The 23852-nt window shown below is 32.9% G+C and overlaps 1 protein-coding gene across 1 annotated transcript; it reads left to right on the top strand.

The window, feature by feature from the left end:
* Positions 1–1611: 1611 nt before the first annotated feature.
* LOC130453148 (myrosinase 1-like) lies at positions 1612–13907 on the top strand. Its single transcript, XM_056792759.1, has 9 exons — positions 1612–1743; positions 3811–3887; positions 4028–4228; positions 6738–7094; positions 9425–9519; positions 9747–10043; positions 10845–10982; positions 13051–13157; positions 13751–13907. Exons 1-9 carry the CDS (start codon positions 1682–1684, stop codon positions 13875–13877), a joined length of 1461 nt encoding a protein of 486 aa, XP_056648737.1. The 5' UTR covers positions 1612–1681; the 3' UTR covers positions 13878–13907.
* The last annotated feature ends 9945 nt before the right edge of the window (positions 13908–23852 follow it).

Genomic DNA, 23852 nt, shown 5'->3' with positions numbered 1-23852 from the left:
AGCAGTCTGTCTACGATTTGCTTGGGCTTCGTTCTCTTGTCAGACTTAAGCAGAGTGTGCTTGTATGGTAGCAATAGAAAAGGACGAATCTATAGAAGCCCTGGAGAAAGATTCGCGCATTGTTGCATAAAACGTGGCTTCTGTAGGAGGTTCCTGGATTGTTTGGGCGGGCATTTCAATGGAACAATATAATCGGCGAACTGATACATAAAAGAAATTTTAGGGAATCACGTTGTTCCATATATCAGTTTCATGGGCGAAAACTTTTTCCTAATGCAGGACAATGCCCGTCCTCATACTGCAGACTCCGTACGGCAGTATTTACAGGATGTCGAAGTTGCCTATGTGGATTGGCCAGCGCGTAGCCCGGACTTGACTCCTATTGAGCATTTATGGGATGTACTTAAGAGAAACATTCAGGCTAGAAATCGTGCACTAGATTGTGATAGCATCGAACCAGATCGAGTAAAGAAATTTATTCGATCCATAAAAAAGCGATTGGAAGCTGTTATTAGGGCGATTGGAGGGAACACTAATATTCATTGTTAAAAAAAATTATGGGGGTTACAGATTTTTGCTAAAGATTTTTGACCGTGCGCTGCGACTTGAGTCGATTTTTTTGCTCATGTGTGTACAAATTTTGCCTTTGTTTTACTACCTCCGATATACAGCAAATTCTTGAAAGAAAATATTTACGTTTGAGTGAATGAACAGTACGAAACAATTAACAATAATAGTAATTACCAAAAATGGTTAATAAAGATGAGAAAGGATCCAAATATCCGTATTTGCTACGTTGTCAACTTTATGAAAAACAATCCAGATCAAGAAAAACTTAACCATAATTTTATTACCAAAGCATTGGTACACTTACCAAGATTACTTTTCGACATAATCACTGAAGAGATTTATACATTTTTCATATCTGTGGACAAATACCCTCTTCAAAGATAGTTGCCGTTGTTGAATAACAATAGAGTATCAAACAGGCCTTGAAACTTCTGGAAATTCCGTAGACAAAGCAGTAATGGTGAATCTGCGGTTTTCTGTCAACTCGTTGAACCAGGTCATCTGAAACGATAGATTTGCGTCCTTGCCACCCTTCATTATGCACATTATTACGGCCATCTTTAAACTTTCGACACCATAATGCATGAAGTTTTCCCCATACACGCGACTCATTCTCCGATGGATTTCTACAGCACTATGGCATTCAGCCTGTAGAAAACGAATCAAACTTTGCGGGAGCATCAATAATGGCGGACATGTTTATGTGGCTGTAGCACAACGCCGACCGACGCCTGAATGTCAACAATGGCGGAGTGTGTAGTACGAGGAAGAGAACCAGGAAGAAATCGAAGAAGTTGAAATAATAAGAGATTATGTAAATGTGTATGTAGTCCATGAGAATATCTACATGGTACAAATATATTTTGTGAGATTGTTTTTCGGTTCAAAAACTTTTTTGGAAATCCTCCACAATTTCGAGAGTTTATTTCGCATTTATATTTAATTGTTTAGTAGATTATCAAGATTATCAATATTCAAATATATCAAGTTGGTACTTAAACATTTTTTTAAATAGATCTGAAAAATCTAAAAAAATGAGATATGTTAATTAATAAGTGGTTCGATAAGATATACTTCAATCAACATATAAAGTTTTTTGCTAATTTGCTGAATGATTTTAGTAATCATGATTTGGTTGAGACTTATCTTATTTTTGTGTTTTCTCAATTTGAGGTATGTAAAATAGAGAGTTTAATTTTTTTCGGTACATAAATTTTATAGAATTAGAATCACAAAAATTTTTATTCTTAAATGAAGTCAATTTTTTGAATTAGGCTAAAACCTTTTGATAGAAAAACAGATTTTCCTTCCTACGCTACGATGCTACTTTCTTCCCGATTTAAGTGGAATGAATTTTGTTGAAACTGAGTGACTGGGAATAGCAATACATTATATTATATATACCAGGTGGGCAACTTAAAAAACCGTCGATCATATCTCATGAATGGATTACGAGGTATGGCTATTGAATAACGAGACGAAAAAGGGTTTTATTATAAAAATTATTCTACATTCGAATGCTCCCCTTCAATATACTCCTCTCCCCTCGCCACCTCCCCCTTGCTTTACCACTTCCATCGACTCAAATCGGGTAACTTTCAAAGCAGATTTTATCTTCAGAAACGAAAAAAGTCGTACGGTGCCAAATCTGGTGAGTACGGCGGTTGTTCGAGTACTGGAGTGCGTTTACTGACAAAATACTGCTTCACAGATAACGCGTTATGGACAGGTGCGTTGTCCTGATGTAAAACCAAGCCGTTTATTACGAACGCGTTCTCGCAGCGTTACCAAAACTGACAGATGGTAAGTCTAGTTGATAGTCTAACCTTCTGGAACCCATTCAATCATCACGATATTGTTAATGACAAAAAAAGGATCATCATTGCATTGAATTTTGATTTGCTCTCTCGGCCCTCACTAAAGCACTTATACCACTCAAGAACACGCGCAGGAGATAGAGATTTGTCCCCATAGGCATCTTGTAACAATTTATAGCACTCAGTTTTTTTCAATTTAAAGAGAAATTTGAGATTGATACGTTGCTCTTGTTTTTCGTTACACATAATTTCGTTTTGGGGGGAGCATAGACAAGATATCAAGACACCCAACGGATTACTCGTGTTTCACCCCACTCGTCTAGGACGTCGCTTACGCGCGCGGTCACGTTATTTAATAGCCAGACCTCGTATATTACAGCTTCTGGAATATAAGATATACTAAAAGAAACAAAATCGGGTCGACAAAAGTCGAGTTTCAAGGGTGTAATATCGATTCACTGAATCGGTTTAGTACAACATATCGATTTAAAAAATCGATTTATTTGATTCGAAGAATCGATTCTTCAATTAATCAATTTCAGATCGCCATGCCTAATCAGAAATAACATTTTTCAAAATTTACCCAATTAAGGGGCACTTTATATACGATAATCGGTAATTCACGAAGTTAAGTACCCCAATATTTAAAATATATGAGACAACGCCCTCTAGTATTGCTGTACAAAAATTCTTTTACACAACATCCAGTTTAATAAAAGTCTACTAAGCAGAACCGGACTTACAGGCATTTGAGAAATAATGTTTTTGATTTTAGGCCTCTTCCGATTTAAAATTAGTTTTTTGTTTAATAATTTTTGAAAGGTTGATAAAAAATTGACGTTCCAACTTCCAGTCTACCAAAATATTTACAAAGTACGGGCACATTTTACAGCCGAAGAGAATTAAATATTATTTTAGAGTATCCTGCAATATTTTTTCTCAGTTAAGAAAGAGATGGCGTAACATACATATTTTTACGTATATTTTTTGTTTATACTAAAAATGAGCTGTCAATGGAACAATAAACTAAATATTATAGGTTTGTTTCATTATCATAACACTGAGTCGATTTATTACAATATTAGAAGGGAATGTTTAAGACTTTAATTTAATGTTATTCCTATAATAACTCGTTCATATTTTAATTACATTTGTTTTATTAACTTTTTGAAATTTGATTATTTAAATTATATTTTTACTTTTACTTTTTTTGATTAGAGGGTATTTGATCATAAGTTTACAAAAAGTATTTGGAATTAAAAGTTTTATTCGGGTTATATCTTCAATTTCAATCAAGATTATTAAAAAAAACTAATTTTAAAACAGAAGAGACCTAAAATCAAGAACATTTAGAAGCATTAAATATTTTTTTAGAATACTACAACAAATTGTTTAATAAACAATTCTCGATGTTTTTTTTCAGTTTGTCTGAACTTAATAATAAAAAGTTCCCATCAGATTTTTTTTTTGGTTGTGCAACGGCCGCATTTCAGATAGAAGGTAATATATTCTTATTATCATAAAAATCTTTTCAGCTATCAAAGGATCATCTAAATAACCACAAAATTGGAATAGCATCGATCTAACAGATATACTTCAATATATAAAGGCGGTTTAAAAAAAATGATATGTTTTTCTAGGCGCATGGAATGAAGATGGAAAATCTCCAAGTGTTTGGGATACAAGGAATCATATAGTTCCTTCCGTAATCTCAGATAACAGTACGGCAGATATTGCCTGTGACTCTTATCATAAATATAAAGAAGACGTCGCTCTTCTAAAAGCAATCGGTGTCAATCATTACAGGTTTTCTATATCGTGGCCAAGGATATTACCGAATGGTAAAAAATATATGTACTATATTAAATTGATATTTACCCTAACGTCATTTTAGCTATTTTAACCTATACAGAGTGCCCTACGACGAGTTTAAATTATCTATATATAGCAAAATACTTTAGTAAAATCATGAAAATTTCTACGTTCGTGTTTTCGAACACAATCTTTTAACTAAAATATTTTCGGATCTACCGTGACTGTAACTTTGTTATTTTAAATAGAATACCTTGTATATTAATATATTTTTGAAATCTAAGTTGAATTTTATCTAAAAACTTTTTTCGAAATATGCACATTTTTTGAATAATATATTTTTTTACGCGGATACCCTCAAAGATATGAAAATGGTTTCTGTTCGTTTGCTTTTAGCAAGGTCAGACGTATTAGAATCTATGTTGAAAATTTTTTCATTTTCTACAGAGTGTGTATAAAAAGTGTTCAAAGTTTAACTTCATAAATATCAAATTTCTTTAAATAGAATAAAATTATTTTTTTAAATAGAACCACCCGGTTTATTCTATTTTAATGCATTCAGGGGTAGAAAATTCATGTATACTTTCCTATACCTAAACTTTACCGTTATCCAGATATCAAATGTTATCTGTAAATTTTTAGAGGTACAGGTGTGGTTCGAATTTTATTTTGACGTTGATACAAGCACTAAGAAATAAAAAAATTTTTCTTCCCTGTATTAAAACAAAGTAAGATATTGACAGATTACACAATATTCCTATGCTCTTATTAAGATTTCATTATCTATGCAACACAAAAAATTCTCGTACTAAAAAAATAAATTTACTGTTCAAAATGTCCACCTTTAACATTCATGCGATGATTTAGCGTATTCTTTGATCATCTTCCCGTCACGATTCTTCCTTAAAGGGTTTGGAGTGATGTAGCACAACTTTGCCTTTCAAGTAATCCCCACTAAAATATCAATAGAAGTTAAATCAGGCAACTTAGCTGTCCATTTGATGAAACTTTATCCAAATCCAGTTACGAGCTCTCCCATCATAGGAAAAAAGCGCTTCATCTTTGTTATATGGTCTGTTTCCAATTCATTTATTCAGCTACGTAGTTAATCTAACCTAACTATTCTTCTTCTTTTCATAGTTATCTTTCGACTCATTAATTTCAATAAATCAGATAAATACTATAATCCTATTGTTGGTCTTAATGAAGATTTGTTATCAACGGATAAATAACACGACTAAGTAAATGTTGCCAGTTAAAGTCCTATCAGTGGTTTTCCAGAAAGCCTCTACAAATATTAATATTCCTGTTGACTTCACGAAAGTGTGCACGTGAACCGGCAAAACCTTTCAGTTATTGAGCGAAATTTTCAGAAAACTTAGATTAGAATCATTTTTATGACTGGCTACTTCAAAAATGTATCGACACTGAAAGAACTTCGTATTTTACAAACGTAATAAAAACAGGTTCGCATAGACATACAAGTTGTTACACAACGCAGTCGAAATAAATAATCAAATGAACTTTATCTGGTTATTATCAGTTAGCAAAACAGGTAGAAGTGAGCCCTATTATTGGACCAGAACCATTTTACCATTTCCTAAATAGTTATCAACCGATGGTAGTTTAGAAATAAGTACAAAAGGGGAAGATGAAATAATCGAGAATTATAAAAGGCTGACATGTCAAATAATTCTTCTTCTAGTCGATAAGATAGACGAAAAAAGCTCAATAAGTCGTGTGACTGACACACTGATGGCGCTGCTGTGAATTTTATATGATGTTTGTAAACTAGCAACTTACCAAAAACTATGTGTGAAATTTCATCACATTTCGATCAGTCAGCCATTCAATTGAAGCCACTTTTGGTATTGGAATCATATTAAAGCGATTCTTTTCTCGTTTTCATTAAGTGGGTTTATTTTCATTGTTCCTTAGCTTCGTTGGAGAAAATTCGATGTTTTAGGTCGCGACATTGTTGATAAAAATACTCGTATTTAAGATTTGTTAAAAACTTTTGAACAGAGTAAACTAATCGACCAGTAGACATTTTATTTTCAAATATAAAGACAGTAGGAAAACAAAAATTTAAAAATTTAAATTTAAAATTTCGTAATTCATATCTTACACAGGTGAAGTAATTGACTGAATGACTTACATGTAGAATGTTCTAATGAGGTTACAAGCTTGATAAACCTCTAAAAGTATCCGCAAACACAAGCGTGTGAAGGGGTGTTTGGCTTGACTTTGAGGTTGTCGCCGATCCGTGAGTTTTTGAACACAGGTGGTAAGCGCTTGCGCCGTATCGATTATGAGTATTGGGTATAATGACAATACTATGGCTTTTATAAAGAATATAACTTCAACGTCCACGTCTGCCGTGTTTGCCTGCACAGCTCGCTTATATGAAACACACGCAAGCTTCGGCAAGCGTGTAAACATAGCATTATGTTCACTGTTAGTGACGTTAGGATAAATATCAATTGATCAACAGTATAAATGTAAAATTCAATTTTTACAAGTAACATTCTATTCAAGGTTTCGACGATTACATCAATCCGCTTGGCGTTGGTTATTACAAAAATTTGATAGCTGAATTAAAAGCGAACAACATCGAACCATTAATCACGATTATTCACGGAGATCTTCCTCAAGTACTTGACGATATAGGTGGTTATTACAGTCCCTCTTTTCCCGATTGGATAACAGATTTTGCTAGAGTCGCTTTTAAAGAATTCGGAGACGATGTTAAATATTGGTTTACCTTTAACGAACCTTACGAAGTTTGTATATGGGATGGCGCGGAAAAAGCCTATAACTGCGCAGCCAATTTACTAAAAGCACACGCCAAAATTTGGCATATGTACAATGAGGAATTTAGAGCTACACAACAAGGTAAAGTTTGTACTAAGTTGGAATTTCTAAAACCGCTGGTGATATTCGTACTGAACACACTGTTTACTGCTACAACTAAATCAACACTCGCGATTACATTGTCTGATACGCGTCTCAATAATTAAGGTTAACTTTTGGTCTCTGAAGAAGATATATTGGTTATCGAAACGTATGTCAGACTGTGTATTTGTGTAGTTATAGCAGTGAATAGTGTGTTTAGTAAGTTGAACTTAGTATTCTTGATACAACGTGAGTGTTAGAATTTAATATGACCAATATTTTGGTGGTGTTTACAGTGTTGTCAAATTTTTCATTAGATTTGATTGAGATGGCTGAAACAACAGCAACATTTACCTTCATATAATTGATTGTTGTTAATGGGGAAAAAGGAATTTAAATTTCAATTATATTAGGATAAGGTGATGTGTTCCAAAAAGAAAGGTTTGATTATCTTTAAAAATATATATATATATATATATATATATATATATATATATCTATATATATATATATATATATATATATATATATATATATATATTTATATATATTGCCACATTGCCAAAATTCTTGAGCCCCTTATGCTTGTTAGAGTGAGACACTTTTATTTTAATTCAAAAAGTCTATATGAATATGAACATCAGAATATTAAATCTACAATAAGATCACTCTATGGATATTTAGTATGTACTCTGTTTTGGAGTACCGATTCATGGAAACAATAAGGACTTCAAAGGGATATAACTCCATCCTTCTTGGTCCGAGAGTATGAACTCCAACAGAGTAGTAGGACGATTAATTCTATTAAAGATTGCTCGTGACACCAAATCCCACATGAATGAGAATGGGATTCATGTCTAACGAATTTGCTGGCTACGGTGAGCTCTGAATATTATGAATGTCTAGTGCATTTTGTACACTTTCCGTGCGATGGGGCCTAGCATTGTCATCCATGAAAATGAAATTTGTTCCAGTTTCATTCCAAAGGGGATAAAGAATTTGCTCAATAATGTTTAGAGCATTTCTATCTCTTATATGGTATTTGGAATGGGACTAGGCATTATGTCTCCTCAAAACATTATATTATTCCTCTTTGATATGGAAAGACCAATTAAACTATATTTGGTTTCGACCGAACAAAGAACGCGCGCCACTTAGGTAAAAGCTAAGTCTGGGAAGTAACTTGGTACTCTTTCTGGTGTCGTAGACCATTAAGTCTACGCCGTATTGTGTTACTGGAAAAGAACCGATCATACGTGCTAAAGTGAGTCCGGATTGCTGAGACTGTGATGGTTCGATTCCAACGTACATAATCTGCTACAACCTTGCATTAGCTACATTAGGACGCTCAGTTACACGTTTCCATTCAAATATGCTAGGTTTTTATAGTTTATTTCAGAAAGGTATAGAATAATAAAATCTCATTAGGTATGCAAAGGGACCAAAGAGTGTTCCAACGAATATTTAAGCCACTTTCCACCTTTTTATCAAGTACAGGTAGTACCACCCGGGTTGGAGTCAATATATGGGTTTAGCCTATTGTTATCCATTCACAAACACTGAAAATAATGTGCCATAGGCGAAGTGGACGAAATTCCCCATTTTATTACTCTACACCTTTCTGAAATAGACTATAGTACAAATGTCACAAGAGTTTCCGTTTCTGTTCTCCAATTAGATCTTTTAAAAATGCCATTACAGATTTAAAAACCATGCTAAGCGAGTATTCCTTGGAAGCCAGCGACCTTTAATATACAGGCGTACCCAAATAAACATTTCGTCGTTTATTTGTAAATTCTTTTCAAAAAGTTTGTTATCTCATTAAAAAAAGGAAACACAGGTAACTGATCATCTTTTCTCAACTAACTGGAAAAAGTGATATATTACAACGTTTTTTGTTATTATAGAAATGTGTGGTTAGTAGGCGCTTTGTAAATTCTTTTTCAATCATTTTATTTAACTATGTAATCAGTTTGTGATCTCTTAAAATAAATTAGCAGATGCTTGTGTTATTATTCAGCCTTCAAATGATTTCAAATTACAAAAGAACTTACAGTAAGAGTACAAACTTGTATATATTAATAAATCAGGAGTTTCGACTTGGCATTATTGGTTATTTTTGAAAATCAAATTATTGCACTATCAGTAAATCTTATAAAAACTGGAAACTCGTAACACAAATGACAATTTGAGTTAATTTTTTACACCTAGATGATTACCTGGGAAGCTCATTTCGACTTCAAGTTCTCGATATATTCCATTTTGGGAATTCTTATTTCAAAAGATACGTTTCTTAGAAGAGTAATCTATTTTTGCACTTAAAATTTTAGGTAAACTTTCAATGGTACTAAATTTAAATTGGTACGAACCAGAAACGAATAGTACCGAAGATATAACCGCCGCTGAAACTATGTTGCAATTTAGTGTAAGTGTCCAAAGTAATTTGATTACTCCAATAATTATTCCTATGAGAAATCGATTTAAAACCAAAATTAAAAAACATATATATAAAAAAATTCCATTTAAAGTGTGAAATTGATCTGGAAAATCTTCTTTATAACAAAATTATAAGTCGGAAAATCCTTCCGAACTCTAAAGTATGGTGTGTTTTTGCCTCTAATTTTACGATTTATTAAAATGTGATTTTTCTAGTGGGGATTTTTTGCTCACCCATTATATTACGGCGACTGGCCCGAAATAATGAAAACTCGCATAGCGTACAGAAGCAAATTGGAGGGTTACAATCAGTCACGTCTTCCAGAATTTACAGCAGAAGAAATTGAATATATAAAAGGAACAAACGATTTTTTCTCCCTTAACACCTATACTACAAGTATGGTAAGAGCTATTCCAGAACCTGAAATCGGACAACCGGATACAACCAAAGATACTGGAGTTTACACTTATCAACCAGATGATTGGCCATCGGCAGCGTCACCGTGGTTGAAGGTACCTTATGTTTCATAAATACTTAGAGATCAAAATTGTATTCTATAGCTACGCAAATTCGCTACTCTAATTCGATAATCATGGTGTTACCATCTTCATAAATGCTTGTGGGCATTCCTCTTAGTTGTTTTTCAACTCCCATTTATTTTAAAGCAATATGACTTGTACGTAAAATATCCATTATTTGACTTATAAACCATAGTCAAGGGCAATCGATAACCTTTGTCCCTGTGGCAATAAATGCATTCCAGAGGGGTTTTGGTATACAGCGCAGTACTTTGTATTGAAACCTATCAATTATTTCTATGTTAGAATTTGAAGTTGTACCCCACAATTGTATGCCGTAAATCTAACTGCTTCCTTTTGGTGATTATATGTAAGTAAATCTACTGTCAAGATACTTAGGTGTTTTGCAACTTCCTGGTGGGTTAACTGTTTCTAAGATTTGTAAATGTTTGAGTCCATTTGTTTATATTAATTACTATGTAAATGCTATAGCTATATTTCTATTCTGAAGATATTTTGAGGTATTTGTGATGATATGATTTGTTAAGACGGCCGTGTCTTGTGCAAAAATAGTGGACCAAATAAACTATCTTGGGAAGACTCCAGATTTGATTAGGTGTAGTACAGTTTGTTCGTCTTGGTCTTAAAAGGAAATGTGATAATTGAGGAAAATAACTTTACGTAGTTAATATTTTAGATCTGTAACGAAACTTCTAGATATTCTATTACTTTTTGGAGAGTTCTCTAAGGACTTACAGAGATTAAGTTATAACTTGGAGACTTTTTTTGTTGTAGATTGTACCTTGGGGAATCAGAAAATTACTGAAATGGTTGAAAAATGAGTATTTTGATCCCGATATGTTAATAACAGAAAATGGATACTCCGATGCTACAGGTCAATTGGATGATCCAATCAGAACAAATTATTTACGAGTAAGTTAAACTTTTTTAAAACTTTTAATTTCTTGGATCTTTTTATATAATTTTTAAAAGAATATCTTTGAGAAAAAAAACATGGAACATTACTGAGAAGTCATCAATGTAAGTAATAAAGTATTTCATACCTCCAAATGATGTATTTTCCATAGGGCCACACAAGTCGGAATGTATTAGCTCTAGAACCAACATTTGCTTGCCTACCTTCCATACGTAATGAGTGCATGTGATATTACTTGGCTCCTGACTCAGAGTCATAACATCTGTACAACCAGGCAGCTTCTTCATATCTGAAATATTCAAATTGCCCATTCGCAGATGCAACAGTTCAGCATTATGACAATTTTGAGAATTTTAAATTAAATGATCCACTTCTTTACTGGTATCCAAGATGTATAACTTGTTGTTCAATGTTGCAGTGCACACCATTTTATCTTTACCATTTTGAATTTCACATCCCATGTTATTAAATGTGACCTTATGCCCATTTTCCAAAATATTACTGACTTGTATCACATTATCTTGGCTTATATGTATGTTTATACAATCAACTTTCTTCACAGCTAAACCATGCATCATCTTTGATGTTTTCCTTGATGGTCGCTGAAAAAGCTGCTACAGGAGCTCTCTGCTTTGCTTGCAGATTGTTTCTTTGCTGTTTACAATATTTAGCAAAATGATCACTCTTATTACAATTGAAGCATCTGGGTTCCTTTGGGGACTATTTCTTGTTTTCTTGGTGTTTATGTAGGAAGCAGTTGACTTTGATATATCAATCTCTTGAATGAGTTTAGATTTAACTGCGTCAGAATACCAGAACTCTCTAACCCCATTAGCACAGACTTATACTCCTCTGGTAAGCCTGCTAACATCAAAGTGCCAAGCCACTCATCATTGACATCACATCCAATGTTACGCAGTGTTTATTATATTACTAACATAGAGTCTTCAACACTATAGCTCGACTCCAGTGTAGTATTTATCAGATCTTTATGTAGACTCACTCCTCCCGTTAAGCCATTGTCATCAAATGCCCTTTGTAAAATTTCCCATACTTGTTTTGTAGTTTTGCATTCCTGAACATGTTCGTAATTTTATGGATCCAAAAACAATATCAGCTTTGACTTCGTTTTCACGTCAATACTTGCATCTACAGGTTTATCATCGTTCAACACAGCACCATAGGTCTTCGTATTCTAAATACTCCTTCATACTGAATTTCCATATCGCGAAGTTTTCTCTTCCAACCGGTTTCTCTAAATTAAACATATTTGAAACCATCTGACAGGATTTCACCAAAAATATGTAATTTTCAACTGTAGACGTGAACCTTTTTGTTTAATCTCAAATTCAAATTGCAACGACAATTTTTCTGATTGATGTTTTGATATTTCACCAACGGTACCACTTCGGAACCACGCTCAGCTAGAATAAAAGAATATTACGTAGTTGTGGTACGGAATTAAATTTTTATTATCACAAAGGTTTTATTTTATGAAAAGCGTGGCTACAACCTAACAGTATAAAAACTTCAGACTTAAAAAGAAACTAATTTAGTTGCGTTCCATTTCACTAACACTCTTCATTATAATTTCTTTTGATTTTACGTATCTTTTTTATGAAAATAAGTTTAAAATAATATGTACAATTTGATAAAGATATAAGTAATCGAGGAATTAATTTTTACATATTGTTTCGAACTGATTATCATAGGAATGAAACCAGACAAATTATTCCGAAAAAGATATTAAAGACAAATATAAAACGAAAGTGATAGTAAGTAAAAAAATTATGAAAGATGTGCGAGAGAAAACCTTCATGATGAATTTATGACAAATATTAGCATGGAGCATTACACACGAGGCAAAAAATTGGTTATTGAAGAGAAGATGTTTGTTGTGATACGACCTGTTTCAGGAAACTCCCCGCCAGATAAAAAAAACGATTCGTTTTGATAAAAATAGACTAAAAAGTACATCTCAAAACTTGTATGTACTGCGACAAAAATTTATCGATTAAAATAAGGATTTCCAAACACTTATGAATAATCAACTAACAATTTTAGGAATACTTGAGTAACGTAAAAGATGCTATGGATTACGATGGGGTGAAAGTATTCGGTTATAATGTTTGGAGTTTGATAGATAATTTTGAATGGATGAACGGATATACGTAAGTATAACTATTCCTCTTATCGACTACACCTCTAGAAGTTGTTTACTAAGAATCAGATAACCATCATTGATCATCTAGAAACCGTATTTCACGTTTTCGAGTCGTGTGTTTGGTTCATCTTTTGTTGTGAATGTCGTCTACTTCTTCATCAGCTGTGATTCTCATTTTGGATTTTTCTAATAAATATTTATGACAGATACGGTGTGAAACCTATGTTTATCTTCAGTTGGTTCGAAAACAAAAAGAAGGACAAAGATAAACAAATACTTTGATGAGAAAATGGAGAGAGAACAAAGTACATAGATAGATAACGTATAAATATTAAGGAGCTTGAAAAAAAAAACGCCGGTTTGTAATACTCGATGGATTTTTCTGTTCATCGCTCAATGTGGTGGTTTCATTTATTTTGTATGTAATTGTTAATTTATAACAACAAATGCTTAATAAGCGAGAAGGGATTGTCGGAACTGAAATAAGCTACACATTAATAACCAAATTTTTAATCTAGAACTTGTCATCGCACGCTATAAAAAATTCTCTATATCACTAACTTTTTTTAAAATAAACTTTATCTGGTGTATACTTTTTAGGCAAAAATTCGGCCTGGTTTATGTAGATATGAATGATCCAAATAGAACAAGAACAAGAAAGGATTCTTCTTATTATTATCAAAAAGTTTGTGAAACTCGATGTATTGTCGACGAATGTGTAGAATAATGATTAATAAACAATAATTATTAATAAGAATGGCCTTTTTTTATTAAAAAAACATAGCTGTTAAAAGTAACATTTTATTTTGTGACTGAAAAATTTGCGAAAAGAACGAAGCGTGAGTTATATTTTTGATGTCCGAAAATTTATTTTTAAAAATTTATTAAAATCAAAATTACAAGATTTTTACAACGTAGAATGAACAGAATTAATTTCACAAGCGAATTAACTACAATTCATTCAACTTTGTAGTAATATTGCAATTTTGAGTTTGATAAACTTTTAAAAATAAATTTTCGGACATCGAAAATATAACTGGCGCAGTCAGTAGGATTTGTGCGGTCCCGTTTTTTTACCGCATAGTGCGAAAAGAAAAACCGGCTAGTATTTTAATACTACAGCACGAAATCTACGTTCATCGGACAGGACAGGACTTCAAATTACTGTAAGTGCCAAGTCTCCTTATTTCTCTAATTATTCCTTTTACTCTATCCTTGTCAACTTATTGAGTAAGGAAGGGATAATTTATTGATTTTGAATTTTGAAATTGTTATGAACGATTTAGATAATTTATTAAATACAAAAGATAATCCATATTTAACAAAAATGGCAACGCTAAATCCAAAAACCCTTAACTGCTCGTGTGGAATTTTAGGTAGAGAAAAAATTACTTTCAATACAAATATCACACAAAGTTTTTAGTTTAATTGATGTTGATTAAACGAACAAACAATATTGTTTACAATTCATGCTTTTTATTAAAAAATTCCTCATGCTGTTTTCACATTCATCTCTTTCAATGAGTAATGGTAATGATGAATTATTAGGCCTGTTGATATTGATTGAAAAAGGTACAAAAGAGTTACGTTTGAAAAAATCGGTTCAATAATATGATATTGCATATTATAACTTTCTCAATAGAAAACGTTAAAGGAAACTTGAGTGAATCCCTGTCTTTGTGGAATTCTATACTTTTGATTTCTCTTATAGATTGATTTATCTAAAGGAGAAATCCAAAGTATAGAACTCGTCAACCTCATGCAGTATGTTTTCCATGATATAGTCTAGGGTTCTGATTAAAAATAAGGTTGATGTAAGCAAAAAAAAAGGACTTTAGGACCTGCCGGAGCCGAAGGAATATACAGGTAACTGTTTTAGAATATCTTCTGCTTCAGGTAGTTTCAAAAGCAAATATAATTGGAACAAAAAAGCACCGAGGAAGGAAATTTACAATAACAGCTGGATGCATTAACCGATCTATCATTTCTAAAATGACAATTGCTAAGAGCGTCTAGTGGTTTTAAAAAAATGGTACAAGGTAATAAATAATGAGCACAAACTATTAATAAGAGAAATATTCAAGAGATATAGAACCAATCAAACTAAACAGGGATAAATTTAAATTCGAGACTAGACGATAAAAACACTACACCAGCACAGACTAGATAAAAAATTGACTGAATTCGAATAAGATAACATAGAACAAAAATACATACGGATAAAGAACACCTTAAAAAAGAGGCTGCATTTGCAGCACGAGGAGAAATAGAAGAATCGACAAAGTAAAAAAACAAATTTAGCAGAAGAAGAATCTCCATGAGAAATGGCTTCACACAAAAGCACAAGAATATCAACAAAAATACAAAATGAAAACTTAGGAAGTTGAGAGGTTGACTACAAGAGAGAAAAATGACCAAATGCAAACTAGATGCAAAGATATTGAACAACAAATGGGAGGAGGAAGTTGTACAGAATCTTGGAAAATAATCAAGACATTGAAAACGAACAGAAGAAAAAAACTTAGTGAAATAACATGGGAAACATTCTACCGAACCCACTTACAGATAACAAATAAAGAGTTTGTAGGAATGGAATTTAACACGAGCCGCCAGTGGCAATTGATGAGAGAATCACCCCGACTGCGAGCTGCAACTATACATTACATGTAATTGGTAATACTTTAGGCCGCTTGATATGATGCAAGACATCGTGCAATGCAGTGCAAGACGCAATATTTCTTGATCAAAAGCATACGCAGATGAAGTTATTTTTAATGGAAGATCTCTCACTTGCAACATTATCGGTTTGGCGTCATTTTTATTGCGTGCAAGCTGCAATTCTAGTGAAAAATCTAGTTACTTTTGGTTTAACAATCAACCTATCCATCAGAATCCAAAAGTAAGACAGCAGCACATATAATTATTGACAGCGATTCATTGACCAATTATTCACTTTGTTACGTACTTAGTTTTGTAATTCTCATCTTCAAACCGGCCACAAAATATTGAACAAAAATTGAGGTTAGGAATTTGTTTGCTTTTACTAATAGAATTTTTGTTAGTGGCGGTCATAATGCAATGGGAAGAGACATGCAATATTTTGACCCTGCATACAATTTCTTGCACGTTGTCTTGCACCATGTTACATAAAAACTTTTAATTAATTTTATTTCGGCCAGGAATTGGCAGTATATTTTCAAACATTAAATTTTATACAAAAGAAATCGTGGTAACTTATTATATGTGAAATTGATTTCCTTAAACGAAATACGTGGGCAATTTTCTGAATTTATTGACGGAATCATTGGTACGATACACGCCTCTTGAATAAATAATAAGACTGCGGTCGTAGTAAACGGGGCAGCGGACAATGATAACGTATAAATAATGCAATCATCGTGTACCTTTCAGTCAGCAAGTTATCAGAAATTGTGGTTACATAACGTAATTAATTTTGAGCAGATGTTAGATTATTATAAGGACAACTAATACTATTTGATATACAGGAAAGTTCTGACTCAGCAACTTACATTTTCTTGAAAAGTAGTGTCTTAAATTCAGGATTAATTATTATATTTTGAACTAATATTATGATAAGAAAACTTTTATTACGAAATTCTCATAATCACATAAACAATAAAATGTTGGAGCTTCTCGATAACTAAGACACAGTCGGCAGGTTCAAATTTGTATGAACTTGTAAATTTATAGTTAATACCCAGGCTGGAAAAAATCAAAGAACTACTAAACGTTAAACTACGAAAAAATCAAGCCGGATTCAGAAATGGTAATTCTTGCATTGATCATATTGTCTCAGTGAAAAATACTGGAGCAAATAAAATAACAAATGAAGATGTCTGGTTGAAGTTTATATACCTTGAAAATGCATTTGACTCGATAAACAGAAAAGTAATGTGAGAAATCCTAAACCATAAGGACTATCAGATGAGTACACCAGAATGATACAATTTTTTTATAACATTTGTTCAGCCAGGATACAGCACGAAGGACAATTTTCCTAGCAAATCTAAATAAAAAAGGGAGTGAAACAGGAATGTGTCTTATCGCACCCTGTTCCACGTTGTAATAGATTGGATAAAACAGACGATAAAACACCAGGAATCATTTGAAACCTAACCTAAAAACGAATTCGCGTAAGACATATATCTATTAACAACAAATAAAAGTCACATACCAAAGGACAACAAATAACAGGCTACATAATAATTCAACACCAGTTGGACTGAACATAAACAGCAAAAAAAGATATGACACAGCAAAACTGAAATTATTTAATTAAAGGAAAGGAACAGGACAAGCCGAAGAATAAACCTGGAGTAAAATGCTTTCAAGTCTTTGTATTAAATATAGTTTTCAACAAGTATCTTAAGAACAATAACATGACAACAACAACATGAAAAGAGGCCACAGATATAGTCTAAAACTGAAGAAAACCATTGGAAATACTTAGGTCGGTAAAGTACTTAGTAGATTGGTTTGAATGTAAAATGTCAGTTGATCGTGAGATAAGGTGCATTTTATATTTAAAAAAAATCAAGAAATTCTCATGAACATATTTTCGGTTTTTAATAATCATGACAACTTCAATAAACTAGATGATTATTGTTTTAAAAAAAATTCCAATTGGTAATTACTTTAATAGATGAAAAAACTACGACACAAAGAACGTAATCAATTTACTTACTACAACGACCAGGAGGATTCAGTTACCTACAATTAACACAATAAGATAATAAGATAAATACCTGGTAATGTTGTACATACAACGTCAAGTTAATCATTAAGAACATGACAGCATCGAGGATGAAGAAGACGGCTTTTCGAAAACTATGACACCGGATAACCTACTAGGATTGCTTAATAAGATTATACAATCGAACAATAGGTGACTTTAGTTTAGATTTAGCAAATCGCCCGTGAAGGCTCACGTTTGATGATTTTTTATTATTTTAATAAAGGCATTACCCAACAAAAAGATATATAATCACTTCGTGCAATTTCTAGATTTCACCACGGTGTGCGTCCACAAGTAAAACGATTGAATATTGGAAGGAGAACATCGAATTAATGAATCATTGCCTATATTCACCCGATTTATCGCCTAAGAACTTTTTCTTGTTCTCCATTGTCAAACAAAAGTTGAGTGGAGAGCGATTTACTTAATCTCAAGAAGTGGTTGAATACTTTCAAAACTGTGTTTCTACGATATTAGTTTCAAACTGGAAAACATGTTTCCAGATTTGGTTTTATCGTATACCAAAATGTATAGAAATTAAGAGTGAACATTTCGTTTCGATCTACAAAGACCTTTGGTTTTTATTTCTTTTTTCGTGCGTCATTTTTCCCATTGTATTTATGCAGTTTAGCCAGATGGCGAAGCTTTCGTCGACGAAACATAAACCTATCAGTTTCAGCTACCTAAGGAATATTCCATATATTCGGCAGAATTGTTAGCAATCTCCAAAGTCCTGCATCATATATTACAACAGTGCAAATCAAAGACAGTAATTTTTACTGATTCCTTAAGTGCATTACAGGGAATATCGAGGGTATACCCAAATCACCCAATGTTATGCCAAATTAAAAACCGACCTTGAAGTACTCCACAATATGAACAAACAAGTCGAGTTCGTGTGGATCCCATCCCACGTCGGTATAATAGGAAATGAGAAAACCGATCGGGAACCTAAAGATGCTTGTAGTATCAACAGAATAGAAAACGAACCTTCTGAAATTCCACATTCCGATATTAGAAGCTATACAATAAACAACGTATCAACCCAAATCTACTACCAAAAAGGAAAATATCACAAGACGACGGGATCAAGTGATACAGCATCGCATGACAATAGGACACACCAAGTTAACACCTGAGTACCTATACCACCGCCTAGATTTCAGCGGATCTACGTTGCTCCTAGATATTCGCGCGACATATATATATATATATATATATATATATATATATATATATATATATATATATATATATATATAATTGTGTATAATGTTTTTTGGTATGTTTGTATTTATAGTAAGTCGAACTTTGATTATTGTGCTACCTTCTCACCATCCTCGACTCTAAGATCTAGCCTCACAAGATCGGAATCCTAAGGTACAAAATTTTCTTCTACGAGACGGTTGTATATTTTTCTATTAGTTTTCACCCTATATCGGCCTAACAGAAACTTTTTATCAGAAAAGGACATACTTCCTTTGATATGATGATCTTTTAAGGCTTTACAGGGGATTTAGAGGGAATGAAAGTCAAAAGTATTCTCTATATCAAAAGTTGTTATTTCTGTTTTTCATTGAAACATTCATATATATGAAGTACTAATGCAGTACTCTGAGTTGAGCTAAAAGGAAGATATCATACTATTCATTTAACGATTGTTGTTTAAAAAAAAAACTAGATTTAGTTGTTGTAGTGATGAAGTTTTGAAAACAATTGATAAAATTTATAAAGACTGCCGTTTGTATATCCATACACTGGACATACCGTTAACAATTTACACATGGTCGCATTTTTTAAATCAGTTCTTACCGCACCAAATTTTTTCTTATTGTTTTCCAGTGTAATTGTATGATAATATGAATCATCAATAATGAATAAATAAGAAGATCCGCTGAAAGAAATAAGTATTCCACAACGACGATAAAAGACAATTATTGTGTAAAATGGGCTGAAGGAAAAATGTGTTCGATGGCGCATCGCTTGCATTATTCTTGAATGAGTCGTGAGCAGAAGGCCGAATAGGAAGAGAACAAAGTGTCATCAACCCTTTATTTATAGCATTAATCGGTTAGTTTCATTTCATGAAAGTGGGTATATATTGGCGTCGAGAATCTCGACGATGGGAATTAGTTTAGGAGCTAATTCCTTATTTATTTTAAACTATTTCGATGAAGAGATGAGAAAATAAAAAGTATTCGTTCGTATTTTAATTACGAAAAAACGGAATTTATTTTTACCCTTAAGAAACAGAGACATTTGTTGGTTTATTTTAGCAAGGGATAGAGATAAGGAGGTTTCATGGAATAGCTCTGATATGGTGAGCAAAAAAATGATTTCACGAACCAAACAGCTATTTGAAAGTGTAAAAGATTTTTCTTTATTCAAGTAAATGCAGGTACAACTGCTACTGTCATCGGTTATTTAGCTGGTGCACAGGTTCACCACGGTATAGAAAAATCGCAGAAAAACCTGCAACAACGAAGATCAACGAGGGGGTATTTAGAAGCGGGTTCCACCTAATAGTGATAGGAGAAAGGAGGAAATATGGAAGTTTCCTTTTAAGTTTTGAAAAAAGGAACCATCTACACGTGATTCAGTAGATGAAAAGAGTGTTTTCAATTGTAGAATGGTTGCCAAAATAGCTGAAATTTTAGTACGTAAATTTATTTCCCAAAATAGTGCCTCCAAAGCTGAATTCGGTTGAGCTTTTACTACAAACCACGAACTCTTAAGTTCTTTCCGCTTACACTCGACGTGTAGTGTGAACTATACAGTACCATTCAAGCTTTACCTTTCCTCCCCATAAACATATCACCATATGTACTGAGTCTCTTTCATCCATACAGTCAATTACAACCAAATTCACCAACCATCTAATAGTCCAAAACATTCACGACATCTACCAAACTCTCATTGCTCTTGATATAAAAGTCTTTCTCATCTGGGTTTCCATCGCACACTGGAATTGCTGGAAACTAATCTACAGATCGCCATGTCAAAGAAGCCACTACAAATCTTCCTGAAATTCCAGTTCAGCTTGCCAATGATCTGAAGACTAACTTCAAAACCCTCATTCAAAAATCTTGGCGCCATATATGGAGCAAAAGTGCTACAGCATTACGTAACATCCACCCATCTACTTCTTACATTTCCCTAAACTTTGTGAATGGGAGAGAAGCTACGACAATAAGAAGACTCCGCATCAACCACACAAAACTCTCGTCCTCTCTGCCGAGCTTGTCAAGTTCCTGTGACTGTTAAGCACATCTTCACCGAATGCAGAGAATACTCTATCGCATACCAGCAGTGTGATATCAAAACCAACCTCTAGGAGACACTTAACTGCCCGACGGAAATGAAGAAAATCATAGAGTTTCTTAAAGCCACCAAGCTATATGAGAAAATATTAATAATTTACGTATTGTAATAGATTTTGAAACAGTCTTGTATTTAACTTATGTATCAAGATTGTTTTTGTGTGACAATGACCAGCGCTGTCGAAGCACGTTAGGCTGAAATAAAAAAAAATAGTACTGATATCTTTAGGTAGAGGTCGGAAACTTTTCAGACAACCCTCGTATATTGTATTTACAGAATTTTATAGAGTGTGATAAAAAATAATGGAACCGATGAACAAAATATGCATTGAATCATATACGAAGCCAAATTTGAGTTTTAATGAACGTTTTAGTAGATCTCATTATTGAAAAATTAATTTTTATTGTTTACCAGAGATGAAAAATTGGATTTATCGATACAATTCTTGTAATCGCGTCTTGAGTAAATTATAAACAATGCGGATTTATATTACACTCAATGTTACGAAAGTGAATCGTCTTTTATATATTTTACAATCGATTGAATTAAAGATTACGATTAACCTTTGTTTAGAGCCTTAAGCGAATGTTTTTCCGGGTCCCATTAAGTGAATTGGTTTTAGTTGTACACGAGTTTTAAATTTCCACTAAATACTAAATACATCTGACATAAACTTATTTTTTAGAAATAAAGAAAATATCAATTAGGTATGTGAAAGGAATGCGTGCATCGAACGCACATTTATTAGCTTTTAGCTTTATTACCGTGATGCGATTGTAGTCATAGTCTCCTAACCTAACCTTTTTTTTATGTGGGTGGAAAAATCTTCTAAAGACGCCTGAGAAGGTAACCAAGGTGTGCTGGATTCGTCCGATAGACGGACGCCTACCAGCTAAAAACCCACTATCGTCTCCGTCGACGCATGTGGAACCGTTCTCACTTCACATGAACCTAACCTAATCTAACCAAACCTAACTTAACCTAACCTAACCTAACCATTTTTAATTTAAAAGGCTTTTTTTGTAGCAAATTCAAAATACGCAATTTTTTAATTATTTTGAACGTCATGCATTCACAAAAAATAATTTTTTCTATCAATTTTTATTCAATATTTTATATAATATTGAACATTTGCTTATTTTGGAAAATCTTAGATGCTGTTTATGTTTTTTTTCGTTTTGTCTTAATGATAATTATTCAAAATTCGTATGTTTGCAAATCTCTAGGACTCACTTCGGCAGATCAAATCTAGTGCGTTCGTCGAATGATCTTTCGAATTCGATACAGGTGTGTGCGCTAGACGCACGAAATGTTTTCTAAATGTGCCTGTGCCTAACCTAGCCTAACCTCACATGTGTGAGTGTGTCAATTACACTAGATCTTATATTTTTTAATCATTAAAAATTTAAGAGAAACTTTATTCTCCTTTACATGTGATTAATTAATTTTTTGTAAAAGTCTTTCCAACACAGGTTTTACCAAATCAATTGAAGCAGAAATAAATGTCCCGACTGATTTAAAAGCTATTGAAGGATTGCAACCTGACTATACGAAGTATTATTTTTTCTGTGAATGTGATAGCAGATCCGGTTTTGTGCTTTATCACTAAAATGAACTATTAATACCATCTGATAAAATGATTTTCCCGCCGTTAAACATCAAACTTGGTTTGATAAAAGCATTCTTCAAAGACGGTCCTGGTTGTTTACTTACAATCTTAAGTTTCTTTCCGGATTCAGAAGGTAAGTAAGTGATGAATACGGTGGAAGATTTCATCAAGAAATTACAGATAAGCGTTATCAGGTTAGATGGGAGCTAGTAATGTTTGCAAACAACTGTTGGAGCCTCCGAAGGGAAACTACCACAACTGACTATAAGAGAAAAGTATACCTTTCCAAAAAAAATTACTTGGTTGTAAAAGCATGACCGTGGTAGATCTCCACCATATCATTACGAACTAAACCCGATTGAACTTGTATCGGCACAAATAAAGGAGGAAGTTTCAAGTAATGATTCTTTTAAAATAATTGATGTTAAACAGTTGTTTCTGGAGTCAAGCCTGGAAACTGGGGAAAGGCAGTTGATAATACGATAAAAGAAGACGAGAAAATGTGGAAGCTGCACAATATTATTGATTTGTAATAGCTAGACTTATACTGATCAGTTATTATATTAAAATTATTATTTATGAACGTAAGGTTATTGAAAAATCAAAGTTTAAACCCTTATATCTATAAATTTATGACACCATGTTCTTAATATCTTGTGGAAAAATGCAAAATTTTAGCAAAAATTGCATTTTATTAATGTTTGGAAATTATAAGCAGGTTAATTAGGTAAAAATATGAGTGCACATCTGATATATTAATTATATTTATACAAATTCTATATCACACGAAAATACTCGACGTTTAACTTAAAAAATGGCTACTAAAAAGTGATACGCCTATGAATTACGGATGCTTCATCATCTTATTACTCTCTAATTAATAAAAATGGACTGTGTCGAAGAAATAGGTGATTGTGATGAAGAATAAATCAAAGAAACAATTTGAAATAAGTCGTTTTAAATAAAATGGTTAATTTGACAAAATCTCAAATCAGCAACGCTGAGAATTTCCCTCA

The sequence above is a fragment of the Diorhabda sublineata genome, chromosome 1, assembly GCF_026230105.1.
Source record: "Diorhabda sublineata isolate icDioSubl1.1 chromosome 1, icDioSubl1.1, whole genome shotgun sequence".
NCBI classification, from domain to species: Eukaryota; Metazoa; Arthropoda; class Insecta; order Coleoptera; family Chrysomelidae; genus Diorhabda; species Diorhabda sublineata.
Note: the sequence above shows the minus strand (reverse complement) of the source record. Positions and strands in the feature narration are given on the sequence as shown.